Source organism: Equus quagga, chromosome 5 (assembly GCF_021613505.1).
Source record: "Equus quagga isolate Etosha38 chromosome 5, UCLA_HA_Equagga_1.0, whole genome shotgun sequence".
Lineage (NCBI taxonomy): Eukaryota > Metazoa > Chordata > Mammalia > Perissodactyla > Equidae > Equus > Equus quagga.
In genome coordinates, this window is record NC_060271.1 from 23,320,683 (window position 1) to 23,340,305 (window position 19,623).

The 19,623-nt window shown below is 47.7% G+C and overlaps 1 protein-coding gene across 1 annotated transcript in view; it reads left to right on the forward strand.

Moving 5' to 3' along the window:
• CSMD2 (CUB and Sushi multiple domains 2) overlaps positions 1–19,623 on the forward strand; it is a 585,891-nt gene that overhangs the window by 302,247 nt on the left and 264,021 nt on the right. Inside the window, exon 10 of the mRNA XM_046662326.1 lies at positions 3,129–3,250. Coding sequence (XP_046518282.1) covers positions 3,129–3,250 — 122 coding nt within the window. The remainder of the gene's footprint in view (positions 1–3,128; positions 3,251–19,623) is intronic.

Consider the following 19,623-nt stretch of genomic DNA (forward strand, 5'->3'; position numbering starts at 1 on the left):
TCAGCGGAGTGAGATCCAGATGAAAGTCAAAGAAGCGTTCCTCCAGGGGTTCAGCAAATGTTTGTGGAACAAAATACTGGAGGATGAGGGAGAGCTCTCCACTACAGAGGGCTGCAGAGGAAGCAGTGGGCTGGGGAGGGGAGACGGGCATCAGTCAAGGCAGGAGCTGGAACAGGAGGTTCTGGAAGATGCTGCAGCTACAAATCAAGGTTTATTTGCCTTCGAATTGGTGGTGGGGAGAAGGTTCCAGAAGACTGTGGGAAGGATGAGGAGGGAGCTCAGTAGTGGGAGACGCAAGAGAAGGCAGCATGGGACAGGGTGGGAGTAAGATTCGGGGAGGAGATAGAGGACCACAGGCACTTGCATCTGCAGCAGTTCCCTGTTTGCTGCCAAGTTGTCTCGGTGCCAGAATTGGCTGTGGGTCCAGATGTGTCTCCCTAAGTTAGGGTCCCCTGGAATACTGACCCTGTTACGTGGTGTAGTGATGTCCAGACGAGGAGTGGGAGTGGCTGCAGAGCTTAGGCATGGAAGGTCCCAGAGAAGTCTCCTGAAAGTTACCCAGCAGACCGCTCAAAAGGAAAAGGCAAATAGAAAAAGATAAACATGTGTTTATTCATTTATTCAGATGTTGTCTGAACATCTACCATTTTGCCAGCCCTTGTGCATTGTGGCAATGAGCTAACCATTTGTTGGCCGGATCCCAGGGGCTGGCTGCTCAGCGGGAAGTCTGCCTGTCCTCAGACTCCCTGACCTTACCCAGACAGCAGAGGGAAAAAGTAGCTGATGCTCCATTCAGAACCTCTTTTAAGGTGTTCCATGCTAACTCTCTGCAGATTGTAATACTTTAATTAACCCTAAGTCCTTAAAGTGGTAAAGCCTTTTTGACCTGTTCTCTCTAATTACCTTCAGCATGCTTCAACAGACAGCAAATATCATCTAATTTTTGGAAACAAGTACAGGATAAATTGAATCTGAAGCTAAGGGCTTTTGGCAGCCAAACCTGACTTTCCAGAAGAGGTGTAGCGATCCGTAAGGATTCCCCCCAGGGCTGGGGGTCTGAATCCACAGGTCCTCTCTGAGGCGTGAGCTGGGGTCATGGTTTTGGTTTTGAGAATTTTATCCTAATTTGTTTAGTTATGTTGTCAGTCTCCAGTGTGGTCACAGGAAATAAATCCTATGTAAGGAAACTTCAGGAAAGGTAGAAAAAAGATCTTTGGCCTTGAGAGAAATCTTGGGCACAGTGAAGTGGAATGAACACGGCATCGGGGGTCTGACAGTCCCGGCTCCCCTTTGTGGAAGATTGACAATGTCCCAGGTCCTAGGGGAGCCTTCATGTGCATTATCTCATACAGTTTCATCCTCACCACGCCTCGAGGAGGTGATGTCGCTAGTCCCGTTTGACAGATGAGGAAGTAGAATCAGAGAGGTTTTCTAACTTCCCCAGGCTTAAACAACCAGCAAGTGGATTTAAAACCCTAAGCTGGTAAACCCCTCAACCTGCACTCTCCTCACCGTGGTGTGCTGCCTTCAGGCCCGGTTGTATCAAGTGTAACCTGTGAATCTAAGTGTTTCTCAGTGCAGAATTACAGGAGCTGTCAGAGGCACAGGAGGGGAATGCGGGAGAGGGTTCCTCCTGGGCTTTGTTCAAACTTGATTCAACAGGCATTTGAGCTCAAGATGAGGGAGAAGATGCTTCAGGTGCAGGTCTGGGGTGAGCCACCAGAAGGAACTTCCTCCCTGGAGGTGGTGAGCTAGTAGGGAAGAAGGAACCCTTCTGACCTAGCGGCCTCTTGCAAACAACCTTGCAAACAACGCTTGCTCCACTTGACTGTAGCTGTTTCACACCTACTTCTTCCACTTGCGGTGGCTCCAGAGGGGAGGGGTGTGTCTGAGACAGTTTTCTCTCCCCGCACTCTGCCTGGCCCGTCATAGGCACTCAATAAACGCTGGAATGAGTGAGTGCGGAAATGAATGTGTGAGATGAGGAGAGATTCATTGTGACCGAGAGCTGTGGAAGCTGCCTCCCGGACCCTCCCAGGAAGGGTGTCCTGGGAAAGGCTTATCGTGGCGCGGGCCACACTCGGAGAGCAGCTCTAGGATGCTTGTGCCATCAGAGGAAACCAGGTTTGACACCACTTTCATTTTATATACTTAGGCTTGTTGAGTTTGCTCGCTATTTCTCTACTGTTAGGCACTTTGCCTACAATTAGGATAAATTGCCACGTGGGCTGTAACAGAGCAGACTCATAGAACTCTTTATTAAAATAGCTGAGTGCTAACATTGAAGAATGGAGTGGCTAGAACCAAAGAACACGTCTTTAAAGAAGGCAGACACCTAGGTACAATGTAGTACCTTAACTGTTATCAATCATTACTTAATCTAATTAGTTTAGAAGCTATTTTAAAGAGCTTAATTAGATTAAGCTGTGATTGATAACACTTTATATCTACTTGAGTAGAGCACTTCTTCTAATTCACCTTGAATCTTTATGCTTCCAGTCAAAAGCCTGTTTCCAGCATGTGCTGAGGGTGGGGAAGGAATTGGGAAGCATTTGATTGGCACTAAAACCCCTCTGGGTGCCCGGCACTGGGCTGAGCTGTGGGTCTTGGCAGAGTCCTTGGGCACAGACATTCTGAGACCTGATGGGGTGGTCTTGACAAGGACATTCTCAGATTCTACTTCAGGAGGCCTAATAGCAAGTGGGGAATCATAGATTGGTCAGCAGAGCGAGAAGTGGGCAGTTTAGCAGGCCCAGAGGTTCCTGGGGCCCACCCAGCTTTAGGTCAACATGAGTAGTGCTAGCCTGTACCCTCTTTGTGGAGATGAGCTGCTTGATCACAGTGGAGTTCAGGTAGGGGGCTTGCTGAGCCTGACTGTGGAAGTTCATCATTGCCTGCAGAGCAGCAGGCTGGGCCATGTGGGGCCTGTCCCTGCCCCAATGCTCCAGGTACCGTGACTTCCCTTTGATCCTGCTGAGAACTATGGGGGAAGGAAACGGGACGCAGAAGGTTACGTCTGGGATGGGACCGTGCAGACCTCAGCCTCTTCTGGGCTGGGGGTGGGAGGTGGGGATGGGAGCTGGACCTAGTCTAAAGTGAAAAGCTTGTCTTGTGTCTCCTCTCTGCAGCCCGCATGTGCGATGCCCACCTTCGAGGCCCCTCGGGCATCATCACCTCCCCCAATTTCCCCATTCAGTATGACAACAATGCCCACTGTGTGTGGATCATCACAGCACTCAACCCTGCCAAGGTAAGGCTCGCAGGAGGGGGGCGGGGGAGGGGTGACAGTGTCCAGTGGGCAGGGCTAGGTTGGGAACAGTTGGACTACAACGGATTTCAAACCCAGGACTTGGTTGTCATAGGTTCTCTGCAGGCAATTCTTAAAAATTGTTTTTATTAAATAGCAAGTAGATAAAAAGCATGTGTATACAATATAAGATAGACCATCAATACAACAAACACCTGTGTAGCCATCTCCCAGTTTAAGGAAAAAAAAAATCAGTTACCCTGGTGATGTGTGCACCTCCTCAACCCATTCCGTTCCCTGTCCCTCAGGTGACCATTACCTCGATTATGCGATTCTTATTCTGCTTTTCTTTATAGTTAGCACGTAAGTGTGGATCCCTAAAAATACGTTGTTTAGTGAGCCAGCATTTGAACTTCACATAAACATAATCATGTTGTATATATTCTTAATCATCTTCACTCAGAATTATGTTCCTAAGATTTATCTATGTTATGTGTACTATTGCAATACTATCTACACCTTTTCACCTGTTTATTTCCAATTTAGTTTTTATTTTCCTGTGAAGTGCCCTTTGTTCTCTCATATATTTTAGAAGTGTCTTGCCAAGATCTACAGAATAACCCTGGAATCTTTATTTTAATTATACCAAAAGTACAGATCAATTGGAGAAGAACTGATATCTTTATGATGCTGGGTCTTCCAGTCCATGAGTATGGTATCTCTCTCTATTACTTAGGGCTTCTTTAGTGGCTTCCGGTCAACTTGTGTGGTTGTTTTCCAATTACAGAACTTATATACAATTTTTAATACATTTATTCCTAGATATCTTGTATTTTTTATGGCTTTTAAAATTTCGTTTTCTACCTGTTTCTTGCTGGTGAATGCATATTTGTATATAGCAGCTCTCTTGTAATATTTTATCTGTGAATTCTTTGGGGTTTTCTATGTAAGGCAATCATCATCTGCAAAGAATGATGGTTTTCTTTCTTTCTTTCCAGTTCTTATACCTTTCTTTATTTTACTTTTTCTTGCCTCGGTGTTCTGGCTAGAACCTCCAGTATAATGTCCAGTCATTGTGATGATGGTGGGCGTTCTTGTCACTGTTTGATGTTAAATAAAATGTTTTTGCCTCTTCACTATTAAGTATGATGTTTGCTGAAGTTGTTTTTATAAAAAAATTTATAGTTCCTTTCTAATCCTAGTTTGCTAAGAGCGTTTATTGTGAATGGATGTTGAGTTTTGTCAAGCATATGACAAGCATATTGATATAGTCATATGATTTGCTCCTTCATTTTCTTAGTGTGAATTGCATTGGTTGATTTTTCTAATGTTCAGCCAACCAACCAACCTTGCATTCCTGGGCTACACCCAACTTGGTCACTTAGTAGTATCATTTTTATACATGCCTGTATTTGATTTGCTAATACTTTGTTTAGTAATTTGCTTCTATTTTGTTAGTGAGATTGGCCTTTTTTTCATATTACCCTTGCCAGATTTTTGTGTCAAGACATTGCTAGCCTCATAAAGTGATTTGGAGAGTGTTTCCTCTTTTTCTATCCTCTGGAGTTATTAGTGGAAGACTGGAATAATTTTTGCCTTGAAAGGTTGGTGAACTTTTCAGCAAAACTATCTAGTCTGGTGTCGCTTTGCTGGAAGATCTTAAACTATAAATTTAATACTTTTAATGACTAAAGAATTACTTAAGTTATCTGGATTTTTTTTCTGAGTCCATTTGACTAAGTTTTCAAATTTATTGATAATAAAGTTGTGTATACTATCACTTATTCTGTATTTTTATCCCCTTTTAATTTCTAATTTTGTATCATTTTCTAATCAATACTGCCAGACATTTCACGTTTTGTTATTCTTTGCAAAGAACTAATGTGAATTTTGTTAATACTTCTTTGAATATATTTTGTTTTTATTTCATCAGTTTTGCTCTCATCTTTATTTCCTTCCTTCTATTATGTTTGGATTTATTGTTATTCTTTTTCTAGCATCTTAATTTTGATACTTTTATTATTTTTGTATCTTATTTAAGCGTCTAAGGCTATAAATTTTCCTCTAAGCCCTATTTTGGCTACATTAGCACAGGCTTTTATATGTAGTTTTTCTGTTATAGTTTAGTTCTGAATGTTTTCTAATTTCCATTATTTTTTCATCTTTCAACCATGAATTATATAGAACTATTTCTTAATTTCAAACAAAGGATTTTTCTAATTGTCTTTTTGTTATTGATTCTAAAGCTTGTGGTCAGAGAACATTGACTGTATTTGAATCATTTGAAATTTGTTGAGACATGCTTTTTGGACCAGAAGTGGTCATTTTTCTCATATAGTCTGTATGTGCTTGAAAAAACTAAGCTGTGTATCTTGCAGTTTTTGTGTTCCAGTATGTCCGTTGCATCTAGCCTGTTAATTGTGTTTATATCTTTTATATCTTCATTAATTGTCTTCTTAATTAATCAACTGCAAAGGAAGGCATATTAAAATCTCCGAGTCTGATGGCCAGTTTGTCTATCATACCTTGAAGTTCTATCAATTTTTGCTTTACATGGTTTGAGACTATGTTATTAGAGCATGCAAGTTGAGAATTATATATCTTCCTGGTGAGTTGAACTTTTTCTAAAATAATTATGTAATGACTGTTTGCCTGTAGCAGTGCTTTTGACCTTGAAGCTTTCTTCCCCCCAGCTATCTCATCAGTTTTCTTTTGGTCTTTGTCTAATAAATCTTTTCTGTTCTCTTGCTTTCCACCTTTCTACATCCTTATGCTTGATGTTTTGTGTATAGCTGGATTTTTAAAAATCCACTCTGACAAATTATCTTTTCACTGGAAAATTTAGACCATTTAAATTATACAATCATTTCTATTCTTTTAGCCTTACTCTAGAAATATTAATATGCATACTTAATAAAGTCTAATGTTAAATAGTAATTTTGCGTTCCTTCTGAAAAATCAGAGGTCTTAGAACACTATGACTCTAATTACTCCCTCCTAATTCACACTCCAAGGTGTGTGTATTTTCATGTTGCTTCACTTTTTCTCACAAGTCATTACTGTTGTTGTTTAATAAAAACCGAGTCAATTTAGATTTACTCACGTATTTAACTCTACTTTGCTTACCATTCCTTCTTGCATATCAGTTGTCTCTTTGGGATTGCTTTCTTTCTGTCTAAAGTACATGCCTTAGAATTTATTTTCTTGTTGATGGCAAACTTTCTAGTTCTTGTTTGTCTTAAAATGCCTGTTCCTCCCCTGTTCTTGAAGGAGCAGTGGTGTTCACTAGATGTTCAATTCTCAGTTGATAGTAGTTAATCTCCCTGCACATGGAAATATTATTCCAATGTCTTCTAACATCCATTGTGCTGTCAGTTTATTGTCATCCCTTTGTATGACATCCTTCAGGCTGCTTTTATGGTCCTTTCATTGTCTTTAGTGTTCTGCAGCTTCCTTTTCATGTGTCTAGTTGTGCATATTTTGGCATTTATCCCGATAAACTCTTTAAGCTTCTTGAATTTATGGATTGTGTCTTCCATCAATTTGGAAACATTTTTAGCCTTTATCATTTCAACTGTTGCTTTTCTATTATTCTCTCTCTTTCCTGCTTCTGGAAGTCTGACAAGGCAGGTTAATTTTTCTTAGGCTATCTTCTGTGTTTCTTAACTTCTATCACATTTTTTTCTCTCTCATTCTGTTCAGTAATATTCTGCTCAGCTATGTCTAACCTCTGTTGAATTCATTCACTGAAGATTTGATTTAATTTCAAATAATTATTATTTTCATTTTGTGAAGTCCCATTTGATTCTTTTTCAAATGCTCCTGACCATATTTTATAGTCTCTCTCTCCTCATATGTTTAGATCCTTCTTTACTTCTTTAAATATATTAACCACACTTATTTTATGTGATGTGTCTGCTAATCCCAGTATCTGAAGTCTTCAAGTTTGGTTCTCTGGTCTACTGTTTCTCACCTCTTGCTCCCAGAACCACGTTTCCTTCTTTGTTTTGTAATTTTTGACTATGTGGTTAGAATCGTAAATTTTATCTGTGGGAATTCTTTGAGACCTGAGTCCAAGGTGGCTTCTTCCAGAGAAAATTTACATTTGCTTCTGCCTGGTGCCGGGAGGAAACCAGCCAGAAACCTCTTCAGACTGGATTCTTAGTTTGAAACCACTCGAGAAGTCTGGAGGCTGCAAACCCGTGTGAAGGCAGACTTACAGTGATGGATTCTCAGAGGAAGTTTTCTGTTTCCTGTCCATTCGGTGTCAAGGTTGAAGATAAAGAATCAGCCTCCAGATCCACCCAGAGGGTAGTAGTGGGAGATGAGAGGGAAGACGCCCTCATGCTAAGGGGGCAACTTTAACCAGCCCAGCTTTATTCACCGTTGTCGAAGTAGAGTCCCTACCTGGGTAGGCCCTGAGCTTTGTCTCCTGTTCTGTCTTCTCCACAAGGCCCCGAAAACCAAAGCTCTGTTTCACCAGATTTTACAAATGCACTCAAGGCCAAAGCCGGCTCATGCTCTGGGTCACGTTTTGAGTCCCTACATTCCCTGTGTCTTGGACTCTGAATATTCTTACCATATGAGTCTGCTTGGACTGCTGTAACGAATGAGTCCCTACATTCCCTGTGTCTTGGACTCTGAATATTCTTACCATATGAGTCTGCTTGGACTGCTGTAACGAATGAGTCCCTACATTCCCTGTGTCTTGGCCTCTGAATATTCTTACTATATGAGTCTGCTTGGACTGCTGTAACGAAATGCAACAGACGGGGTGGCTTAAACAGTAGACGTTTGTTTTCTCACAGTTCTAGAGATTAGAAGTCCATGATAAAAATGCCAGCAAATTCAGTCGCTGATGAGGGCGCTCTCCCTAGCTTATAGGTGGCCTCCTTCTCGCTGTGTCCTCACATGGCCTTTCCTCTGAGCGTGCAGAGAGAGAACTCTCTGGTGTCTCCTCCTCCTCCTATAAGGACACCAATCCCATCAGATTAGGGTCCCACCCTTGTGACCTCATTTACCCCTAAGTGCCTCCGAAAAGGCCCCATCTCCAAATTCCATCCCATTGGGGGTTAGAGCCTCAACATAGGAATTGGGGGGTGGGGGATATAATGCAGTCCATAAACTTACTAACTCGTAAAAAGCTTTTCTCTTCTTTTTAAATTTTACTCCACATTGTAAAATTGTCTGGTCGAGGTGCCCAGGACCACAGTGCTGGGAACACTGGAAACAAATTTCCTCTACAAAGTGTTTTAGAAAGAATGATTCATGTTTTATCAAACTGTTTGATGATGGACCTAGTCAATGGGGAAGGAGGCCTGAGTTACATGGTGATGAAGATGGAGGCTAGACCAGAAGAAGGACTTACTACCATGAGGGTATTAAGTTGTTGACTAGAGGGCTCTTTCTTGGGCATTGTTAAAGATGTTTAGCTCTGTTTTCTTTTGGACCTGAAGGTGGGTGCGAGGGGACGTGTAGGTGAGAACTTTCTGGGAAACAATCTGATTCACCCCCAGAAGGCTTCCCCATGGCCAGTGTGTGGAGGTCATGGCCCCACATTAGTCACCTCCCACATGTCCTGCAAGCGATCACACCAGCCTGGGTTCCTGAAGCCAGCCCCTCTGAAGGGCTCTCCCTCAGAGCCAGGCTGCCCAGAAGGGTCTTCCCAGCATCTCCATGGGTTCGCAGTGGGCTGCAGGTGGTGCTGGGGGAGCCCAGAAAAGCCGAAGAGAACCTTCTCCTGACACTAAATTGGAGGAGAGCCGAGGAGCATATAATGCAGAAAGGAAGGTATAAGTGTGAAACTCAAAGTCTGAGACTGAAGAATAGGGACTATCTTCTCACAAACAGCAGAGTAAATGGATACTGTGGTCCTAATCCTGTTCGGGGAACTGGCCCATAGGTGAGATTCAAGTGTGTCCAGGGACCCACTGTCCAGTCATCTTTGGGGCATCTCCTTCTGCAAAAAGCACAGGCTCTCTATGTTCATGATATGTTTTATGAGCTGAGCATTCACCTGTCCATTGACTGTGGGTAATGATCTCCGGACTTGAGGAACATGCACGTAGGAGAGAAGACAGGAATGTAAATAGAAAACTAGGGTACGGATAAGTGCTAATGGACGTGTCCAGAGTGCTATGGAAAACCCTAGGAAGGAAGCACCAACTGGAAGGTCAGGGAAGTTTTCACAAAGGAGGTGACCTTTGAGCAGGGTCTTGAAGGATGTGTAGGTTTGCAAATCAATATCTCAACAGTAGATGCATGTGCAAAGGCACTGAGGTTTGCAATAGCCTCTTAGAACGGGAAGTAATTCAATGTGCCTAGATCAGGATGAGCATGGAAAGGTCAGTAAGATCCAGATCATGGCGACCCCACACGCTTGGCAAAGAGGTTTGAATTTTGTCCTGAAAGAGATTTTTAAAGGTAGAAATGTTAGATTGTTGGTAATAAGAATAATAACTATCTCTTATTATATGCCTATCATATGCCAAGCACTGAGCTAAGCCCTCTATAAATGGTTTATTCCATTCTCTTAATAGCACAATTAATTAATTAATTAATCAGGTTTTAATAGACCCACTTGCTGGATAAAGAAAGTGAATCATGGATAGGTTAAAGGTTAGGAAACTTAGCCCAAGCATGTAGCCAGTAAGTAGCAGTGCGGAGATTTAAGCCCAGTGTTTCTGGCTCCATTGCCCATGCGCTTACGTAGCTGTGCTGTACTGCTGGCTGGAACAAGGTCTCAGAGTAGATGGGAGGGAGTGAGGCTGACAGCACCAGGATCAGCCTTGGGAAGACGAGGGCCACGCTTTCTTCTGAACCAGAGCAACGGCAGAAAGGTCTGAGCTTTTAAACGATTGCTCTGGCAGCAGCGGAGAAGATTAGAGAGGGATACTGGAAGGAGCGAGGCCAGGCAGGAGGCTGAAACAGTTACCCACAAGAAAAATGGGGGCATCAATCAAGGGTTTGGAAACGTGGAAGGAGGGGGACAGATTTGAGAGAGATTTAGAGAATGGGGTGGGACTCGGGGGCTGATTGGATGTGAGGATTGAAGAAAGAGGGGTCTTATTCAGCATCGTATCCCAAGTGACCGACGCAGTGCCTGGGGCATAGTAGGCACTCAGTAAACAGTTATGCAAAGAACAAATGAATGATGACTCGATGCTTTCTGACTTGGACCAGGGGAGACTTAACAAGGAAATACAAGAGGAGGATCATGCTTCGCAGCAGTCAAGGGGAAATACGGTTTATTGGAAGTGTCTGTGGTTCATCCAATGACGTTTGGGTCCACTGGTTGGAAACTGGACAAAGCTGGGTTCAAGAGAGAGATCTGGGTGGGAATAGGAGACTAAGGAATGGACAACATTTCTTGGAAAGAGCTAAGAGAATGAGAAGATTCAGAATGGATGCGGAAACACCATCCTTTTAGATGAAAGAGATCCAGTGAAAGAGACAGAGAAAGAGCAGTCTAAGAGGTGGGCAGAGACTCATGCTGCAGAAGGAGGAAGAGCGTCCAGTAGGACGTCTGGCCACGGCGAAGATGGAAAGTCTGGTGGGAAAGGACTGAAAAGAGAACATTGGCTTTGGCTTTGCGAGAAGACTTTTCAGTGGAACTGAAACAGACAGTAGTGGAGTGGGGAGTGAGCAGGGTGCGGGGGGGTGCTCTGGAGGCCAGGAGTGTAGACAGCCCTTTGGACAAGCTTCCTGGTGAGGGGAGTAGGGTGGAGAGAAAGTTTCGGGCTGCTTAGGGTGTTTGTTTAAGATATTGGAAGCTTGCATGTGTTTGTAGCCTGAGGGCAGAGCAAGCAAAGAGGGAGAGAGTGAGGATGTAGGAGAAAGCGGATGCGGAGTGAAGTTCCAGAGTAAGTGAGAGGCTAGCAGGATTGAGAACGCAGGGCTCCCTTTGCAAGGAGCAGGTGAAGAAAGATGCTCTTATGAGAAGGGGCTGAGAGTTTTGCCTGCAGGAGTTAAGCAGGATGCATATCCCCTTGGTCTCCTCATAATCCTGGAATGGCTATGCATCCTGGGCACCTGTATCTGTGTGGAGAGGAGGACCCTTCCTGGAATTCCATCCCCCTTGTAGGACCTCTGCTGCCTGAGCCTGGAAGGGAGCTGGGAATGTTCCAAGGACTAGGGCCCCCACGAGCAATAAGAAGGACCGAAGAGAGGAACATAATGCTTTAGTGTCAGAATGACCAAGAACCTATGTCAAGATACCAGCATTGACTGAGCACCTGTAGGCTGTGCAGCTCTACACTTACTGGGCAAGCAGGTGAAGGGTATGTCTCTACTCGGTAAACTAGGGATAAAACTATAAAAACACCCAGTCCGTCGTCCTGGAAGCTTGGCAGATTCAGAGAAAAGGGAAAAGAAGGCTGAGAGTGAGCGATGCTGGCCTGCTCCACACGCAGACTCCACATTCGCCCTTTGATTGGGATGTCCTTGAGAAATGTGAACCCCACTGCGGCCACGTGGGTTATCTCAGTCCTTAGTCATTCTGCCCACAATAATATTTCCCAAATTTGGCTAATTATCAAAAATACCCGGAGAGACTTTAAAGACACAATTTCCAAAGGTCTTTCCTCAAAGATCTGATTCAGTGGGGCTGGGATGGGTGCCTGGAAGGTATATTTTTAAAGAGCACCCCGGTGGTTCTGACCAGTGAAGCTTATGTGTTAAGTAACAACCCCCTTTCCTCCCAGCGAAGCACACAGGGCACCCCCACCCCAGGAACCCCCAGCTTCATCCACACTGAACTCCTCATTCATAGACACACCTGGCCCTTTAAGACCTCGGTCCAGGCACATCCTGTCCAAGTGTGCCATCCCTTCTCCTCCAGGCAAATTCCTATCCCCGTTGACACGCAGCCCAGACAGCTCTCTTCTGAGAGCCTTCCTTGGTCCACCAGGTCTTGCTCCTTCCCCTGTTCCCACACACCTTTCGTTTGCACGCGTATCACATTGTACTGAGTTTAGAATCTCTCCCCATAGCTCATGAGCGCCTGAAAGCAAGGGTGGCGTTTTGTTGGTCTCTGCTTCGGTTAGCACAGTGCTTGGCACAGAGGAAGAGCTCAGCAGATGTTTGAACACGTTAATAATTGGTGGAGGAGACCATCGCCATGCCGGGTAGCTCCTTGGGTCTGGCCCCACCCATGTTAGGCCCCAGGGACCTCCTCCAATTAGGACCTTTCAGCTCAGCCTCATGGAAGACGTCTGTGGCTGATGAAATTTCTGTGGTCAGGACTGAAACCCCGACCCATGTCAGTGCCCCCTACCTGCACACATCTGCCTTCTTTCACAGCGTCTCGGTATGTACTGAAGACATATGATCCAATTTACGTACGAACCTTGCTGGCTTGGATCAGGAAAGTTACTCCACCTTTGCTAGAAGAGGAGTAAAAGCCGGGCAGGAGAGAAAGAGATGGGAGGGGGAGGAATGAGGATGCTGGGGAGAAGGAGGGGGCCTGGAAGGAAGAGCGAAAGGAAAGCTCATTTTGTGAACTTCAGAGCCAAAGATAACAGCGTTTTGGTTATTCCCTCCTTGGGGACGATCAGTGTCACTCTTCCCTTTGTAGACCTGAAGAACGGAGAAATAACTCTCCAGGCAAGTGATCGCTCGCTAGTGCAAATGTCAGGAACACATTTGTTGGTTCATCTCTTCACTCACTTATTCATTCAGCAAACATTTACTCATGCCCTCTCTGTGCTGGGCCCTGCGCAAGATGCTGGCTAGTTGCCAGCGACGTTTCCCCTGAGAGCCCCACAGCCTGCTCGTCATGAGTGGGTGGCTCTAGAAGGACCCAGGTGGCCTCCTCCAGGTCCTCAACCGGATTCCTTTCCTGTTTACAGTTGTCTTCACTTCACATCCTATCTCGGCGTTCCCCTTACCCTACCACTGCCTGGGGCGTGGGGAGCGGCACACCTGAAGACAAGCCCCAGCCCTCCCGCAGCCAGGATCTCCAGCTCCCCATTTGCCCCTCTCCGTGCTTCCTGATTTCAGCACTGGTCACACTGGTTCGAGTTAGTCTCCTTGTCTACACCGTGAGGTGTCTCAGGGCGGCTGCCGTGTTTGACTTGCCTGCCTTGCCCCCTCCCCGCCCCCAAGGCCCAGCGCTTGGCAAGTGCTCATAAACTGCTGAATGAACAAGTGAATAAGTGAATCTGTCCATCAGGGAGTGAACGAGTCAATGAGTGAGTGAATCAGAGCCGCCAAAACTAAACCTGAGGGGTGGCCTCAGTTCCGGAACCTCGGGAAGTTCTCCGTCTTGTACCCTGGCCTTCTTTCCGAGCTTCCTCAGGAGCCGTCCTCAGAGGTGCTGGAGGCCTCTCTGCCGGGACTCCAGGGGCTTCTGGGCTTCACCTGCCCGCCGGCCTCTCCTCCTCCCCACCCCGGGAGCCAGCTCTCCAGCCCTGCCCTGGGCCCTCATTAAGACCCGGGCAGGAACCCCCATGCACATGTGCCCAGGAAAAGGGAGGCTCCTCCTTTCATGGAGCAAACAGTCAAACTGGCAGCAGTGTTGGAAAACCTAGGCTCGGGGACAGGTCAGCCCCTGGGAGCTCCGAGGAGTGCTCTGAGGGGGATGGGGAAGCAGGAGCAGAGCAGGGCATTGAGGAGGCAGCTCTAAGTAGCCAGGAAGGGGCAGGGCAGCCCATGTAAAGCCTGGCTTTCCGTGTCAGACTGCACTTTATCTTGAGGGTCAAGAGTGGCAAACTTTTCTTTGGCGACAAAAGCCTTCCTTCAGAAGGTGTAGCCGTGAGATTGTGATTGGCTGTGAGTTGCAGAAAACTCCTCCACAGAAACTTAAACAAAACTTTATTTTCCCCACATACCAAAGGTCTAGAGTTGGAGTCCAGGGCTGGTTTAACAATTCCCTCAGAGTCTTGGGCACCTTCTGTTTTTCCCTCTGCCATTCTTTGCATGTGGCTCTTACCCTCATGGTCACAAGAAGGCTGTTCCACCCCTGTCCTCACATCTATATTCCAGGAAAAGCAAGCAGAAAGCCAGGAAAATGCCCTGAGTACTCCTCAGCCCAGGTCTCATTGTCCAGAATCCTATCATTTAGCCATCCTTAGCTCTGAGGTGAGCTACATACATTGCCACACTCCACAGTCAGGGTTCTCTTGGGAAAGGGTACGTGGGGGGAGGTTTACAGTGAGTAAACCACGATCTGTGTCTGTCACAGAATTCTAAAACATGGACTGGATCAAGAGGGAACTGCTTTTGTTAGAGCAGGCCCCTCCCCACCCTGGCTCCTCTCCACCCCTGTTGGTGGCCCTTGACATACCCTTACAGAAGCCTGGGGTGCCTGGGAATCCAGTTCAAAAACCATTGCTCTAGGGCAGAGGTCAGCAAACTTTTTCTGTAAAGAGCCAAATAATAAATGTTTTAGGCTTTGAGGACCGTGTAAGGGTTTTGTCGCACATTCTTCTTGGAGGTGGCAAATTTCTTTTTTTAACCCTTTAGAAATTTAAGAACATTTCTTCACTCAAGGGGCCATACAAAAACAGGCCACGGGCCAGATTTGACCCAAGAGCCATAGTTTTTCAACCCTGAGGGATTGTGGGGCACAGACAGTTTTTGGCACACAGTGAAGGATGGGCAGCAGAGGCAGGAAGCCCAGCGAGGAGGGAGCCAGTGGACAAAACAGCATCAGTCTAGATCTCTTGGGACTCCAGCTTCCCAAAAAATGCCCATGAGCTGCCAGGTCCCCTGCAGCCTCACAGAGACATTGGGCACAGGCTGGCAGCACCGGGAGCCTGTTCTTTGGCTAGTGCTGGACAGAGCTCAGAAGCAAGGAGTGTTCTCCAGCAGTGGGCATCCTCCATGGTCCCACTCCCATCCCCCACGATTCTCAGGAAAGGCAGCTGTGCTGAGGGGCATCGGCTCCAGGACTCTGTCCCCAACTCCGACCTGCTCCCTGCAGTGATCACAGACTCAGACTCCCCTAAGCCCTCCTCCCGCTCCGGGACCCTGTACCAGCGCCTGGCTGGTCTCTCTGCCTCCACCTCCCTTCATGCTGAGCTGTAGCTACCCCTCATCTTTGCCATCGAGTCCAGGCTGCTTGCTCTGGCCTGCCAGGCAAGAGGCAACTGCAGGCTCAGCCAGGCTGCTCTTCTCCCACTCCCTCCCTTGCCTCAGCTTTCCTCCCTGCTCTTCGTTCCCCTGTTCACCGCTCCCAGCATTTGCTGGACAGAACCCACCCCCTTCTTCATCTTGCAAAGGCCCAGCACGCCCACCAACTCTGCATGACCGCCTTTCATGTCTCCCTCCTTTGTAATCCTCGGTACTCACCGTCTGCACCATGCCCTTGCCATTTAGATTCGGCCCTAAATCGTCAGGCAAGTGAGGTCACTCATGGGAGGCAGCTAGCACGGTGCTTGGCACATGGCAGGTGCTCAGTAATTATGTCCTAGATGATGGGTTCGTCTATTCATTTAGCCAACGGGTGTGAATTGGGTGTCTGAGCTGCGTACAAATGTGCCTCTTTGATCACGCCTGTTTCATGTGCTGCCACTCTCCTGCCTCGGAAAGGTGCTTTGTGAGCTTCATTGATCTGCATGTTAGTTAATGAGTCATTATAGGAGCCTATCTTTCAACAAAGGCCAAAGCAGAGGAGAAAAAAAAAAATGAAAGCATCAGTACATTGTGCACGGGGGCCGCCCCGAAGCTGTACGTGTTGTGCAGTCTACTTGGTGTAATTAGCGCCTACGTCAGGGTCAGATGCTCTAATGTGCGGTTCACATCAATGGCTGCTCTAACTAGTAATGTGAACCATTTTATGGCTGTGGGTTCTGGCCTTCGAAACAATATTTCCCCATTATAGATGCAGTAATCGTATGCTCCTTTTTTTTGGAGGTGGCTTGGTGAGCTAGTGTCCTCTGCCCCCACGCTGGCTGGAAGGGGCTGACAGTGGTGAGAACGTGCAGCCACCAGAACCCTTGTTCCCTGCAGAGGCCCAGCCCCTCCTCCTGCAGAAGCGCTACGGCCCGGCAGAATCCTATGTGCTGCAAGTGTTTGCTGAGCACCTGCTGGGATCCAGAAAAAGAGCTCGGAGAAAGTCTGAGCAGATAAGTTACAGTCCCTGCCTTGTGGACCCGAGACCTCGCTGGGACACCATGAGGCAGTAAGGCACAGAGGCAAAGAGCTTGGCCTCTGGCTGCCTGGTGAATCTCAGTTCTACCACTTAGCTGGGTGATCTTAGGGAGGTTGCCTAATCTCTCTGTGCTTGAGGTTTCCCATTTGTAAAATGGAGCTACTCATAGTAACGATTGTTGTTGTGAGTTTTACATGAGTTGATGTGTGTAAAGTGCTCAGAACAGAGTCAAGTATGTTATAGCTTGTAGTGAAGAAATACAGCCTCATAGTGAAGAAATCCATAAGGGAGGATGATCAAAGACTGATTAAGCGTTTCAAAGAATCTCCTAGGCCAGGGGCTGGCAAACTACAGCCTGTGGGCCAAATCCAGTTGCTTGCTTGTTTTTGTAAATAAAGTTTTATTGGAACACAGCCACGCCCATCCACGTACATATTGTCTATGGCTGTGTTCCTGCTACAACAGCAGAGCTGAGTAGCCGTAACTGCATCATATGGTCTGCACTGGGGAGAATATTTACTCTCCGGCCCTTTACAGGACCAGTTTGCCGACCTTTGTTCTAGATGATAACTCATGTGAGGGATCCGAGAGCCTAGCAGTCATCCCTGCTGGAGAATCGGGAAAGGTTTGGAAAATGTGCTCCCATTCAACATTGTCTGGGCCCCTGGGTGGGCTTGGCACTGGCGGTCCAGAGGCAGTGGGGCCTGGCTCCCACCCTCCAGGGAGTGCATGGTGTAGTGGAGGACCAGGGAAACAGATGAGTCCCGGGGCGGCAGGTAAGTGCTGACACACAGTTGAGGGGAGGCAATCAGGGAGCACTTAGAGAAGAGAGGGCTCCAGGGTGAGGAGACATTGCCAGGGAGCAAAGGGGAGAGGGCGGAGCCTGTGCCAATCGGACTCACGAGGGGGCCGCCAGGAAGGAATGCCCAGGAGCTCCGGTAGCCACACAGGCTGCAGGGTCGGGAGTGGGGAGGGCAGCAGGGAGCCGGCGCGAGGGCCCCTCCTTGTCTGTCGGGCCAGGAAATGGCAACATCATTCTGTCGGGCAGAACTGGGGAGAGTGAGAGATGGGAAGGAGAGTCCAGCCTGAGCAGATGATCCCGCGGTGTTGCCTTTGGCCAGGGAGGCGAGCTTGCCTGCTCCATGGGAAAACCAAAAAGGGCACAACATCCCCACTCACGACTGACAGTTCCATTCCGTCCCCACTCTTCTAACAGACTCCCCCCACCGCCCGCTATAGGCCCACATCCTCCCTCACCTGACTATTGCTACAGCCCAGAGACGGGTTTTCCACCATCCCTCAATGCCGCTGCTCCTAAAACAAAGATCTCGCCTCCTACCTTTGCTTACGGCTCTCCCATGACTCCCTGTTGTCTTTAGGACAAAGCCCCCTGTCCTAGTGTGACAGACAGCCCTTCCTCCTCTGGCCCCTCCTGCTCTCTCGAGTCACCACCCTCTGCTTCCCTCTCAGTTAGACGACTCCAGACTGACTGGGAGTCCCTGGGCAGGTCACGTGTCCCGCAGCTCATGCCCATTCACCTGCTCTTCCCTCTGCCTGGATTGCCCTACCTTCCTTCCACTTACTGAACTCCAGTTCCTCTCCCAAACTCAGCCTGGGCTTCATTTCCTCCAGGAAGCTTCCTTTAGCCTCTCTCCCAGCCAGGGCCACTCACCTCCTCCCCTGAGTTCACTGTCCATGCTCACAGACGTTCTTGTTCAGAGATGCTCCTCTGTGAACCCCATGCCCTGTGCAGAGGGACCCCGCGTGAATGGTACCCAGGCTCATGGATGAGGGCAGCAACAGTTGGCTTCTGAGGTACCTGAAGGCACCTTGGGCTGAAGCTCTGCTGGCACCCTAGCAGTATGTGCGTCCTGGGCTGTTTGGTTTGGACAGAAGAAATCTACACAACTAGGAAAAACCATCCACGGGAATTCTCTCCTCCTTGGGTTGTAGAATAGAAAACAAAGGAGCACGTTCAGCTTCCCCACTGGGAGCTCGAAGATCTTCATCAGGTTGAAACCTGGCTGAATTGGACAAAGGGACCAGCTCAGACCTTAGGAGGGATGCCTCTGTGTGTCCTGTCTTCATGAAGGGCACCACCACCCACCCACTTAATGCCATCTACAAGCCATCCTAGATTCCTCCTCCTCCCTCAATCCCCACAGCCATCCAGCCACAAACCCCCAAATACTGCTGAGACCTGTCTCTCTTTTGCATCCCCACTGCCCTCCTCCGTCGCCCGCCTAGACCACCACAAAAGCCTGGAGGCGGCCTCAGCAGCTCTGGCCTCACTCCTGCCACATCAGCTTCCACACAACAAGCCAGACTGATGTTTTTCTCAAACATCTGTGTCCCTGTCACCCGCTGTTTAAAACTCTCTACCGCCCCTCCCTCAGCATAAACCCCGACTCTTTGGGGCAGGAGGGTATGAGATCCCTTGCACCTAGCTCCAGGCCAACTTCTCAAGTTCTGGAGCTTCCTGAGTCACCTCCTTGCACAGGAGGCCCAACCAGGTTGTCCTCAGAGGGAGGCAGCTAGCAAGTGTGTTCAGTTTATAGACCTGCCATTGAATGACCCTGAACACTTGTTCTGGAATGTTCCATGTCTGCCACCACCCAGGCCTTGTGTACCTGACTCCTCAAAATGTCCCCCTCCCTCTCCCAGCATCCCCCTTTTGGCCTGACAGTCTTCCGTAGCCTCCAGAATTCCCTCAGACGCTGCCATCATGAACAGCCTCCCCTCTGGCCCCCACCCAGGCTCGGCGAGCCCCAGACCCCTGTGCTCCCCCAGCCCTCACTGTTGAAACCCCACCTCCGAGCCTGGCAGATGGTGAGTGCTTAGTAAATATTTGTTGAAGGCAGGACTACAACAAGTTGAAAGACTGAAATCTGCTTCCTGGAACATTCATTTATTCCACAAATAAACAAACAGGAAGGATGGAGAGAAGCAGGCAGAGGAGAGGCTGGGAGAAAATGCTGTAGGTCCCTGGGGGCAAGATAGCTGAGATTCCACATGTGGCCTGAAAAATTGCCACAGAGCCCGCGGGATTTTCTGCGCATTAAAGCGTGAAGAGAGAGTCTAATCATCTCGCAATCGGCCAGATGTGGCTGGTGTTGCCATGACAGCCCCCAGAATTGGCCAGATGTGCCGTGAACATCTTTGGAAAACATCAGGGGACCCCGGAGACTGTGTGGCCTGGAGAGAAACAGTTGACACTCATAAAGGTGGCATGGGGATGCTCAGTCGGCCTGAGGCCAGTGTGGGCTGGTGTCACGGGGACTCT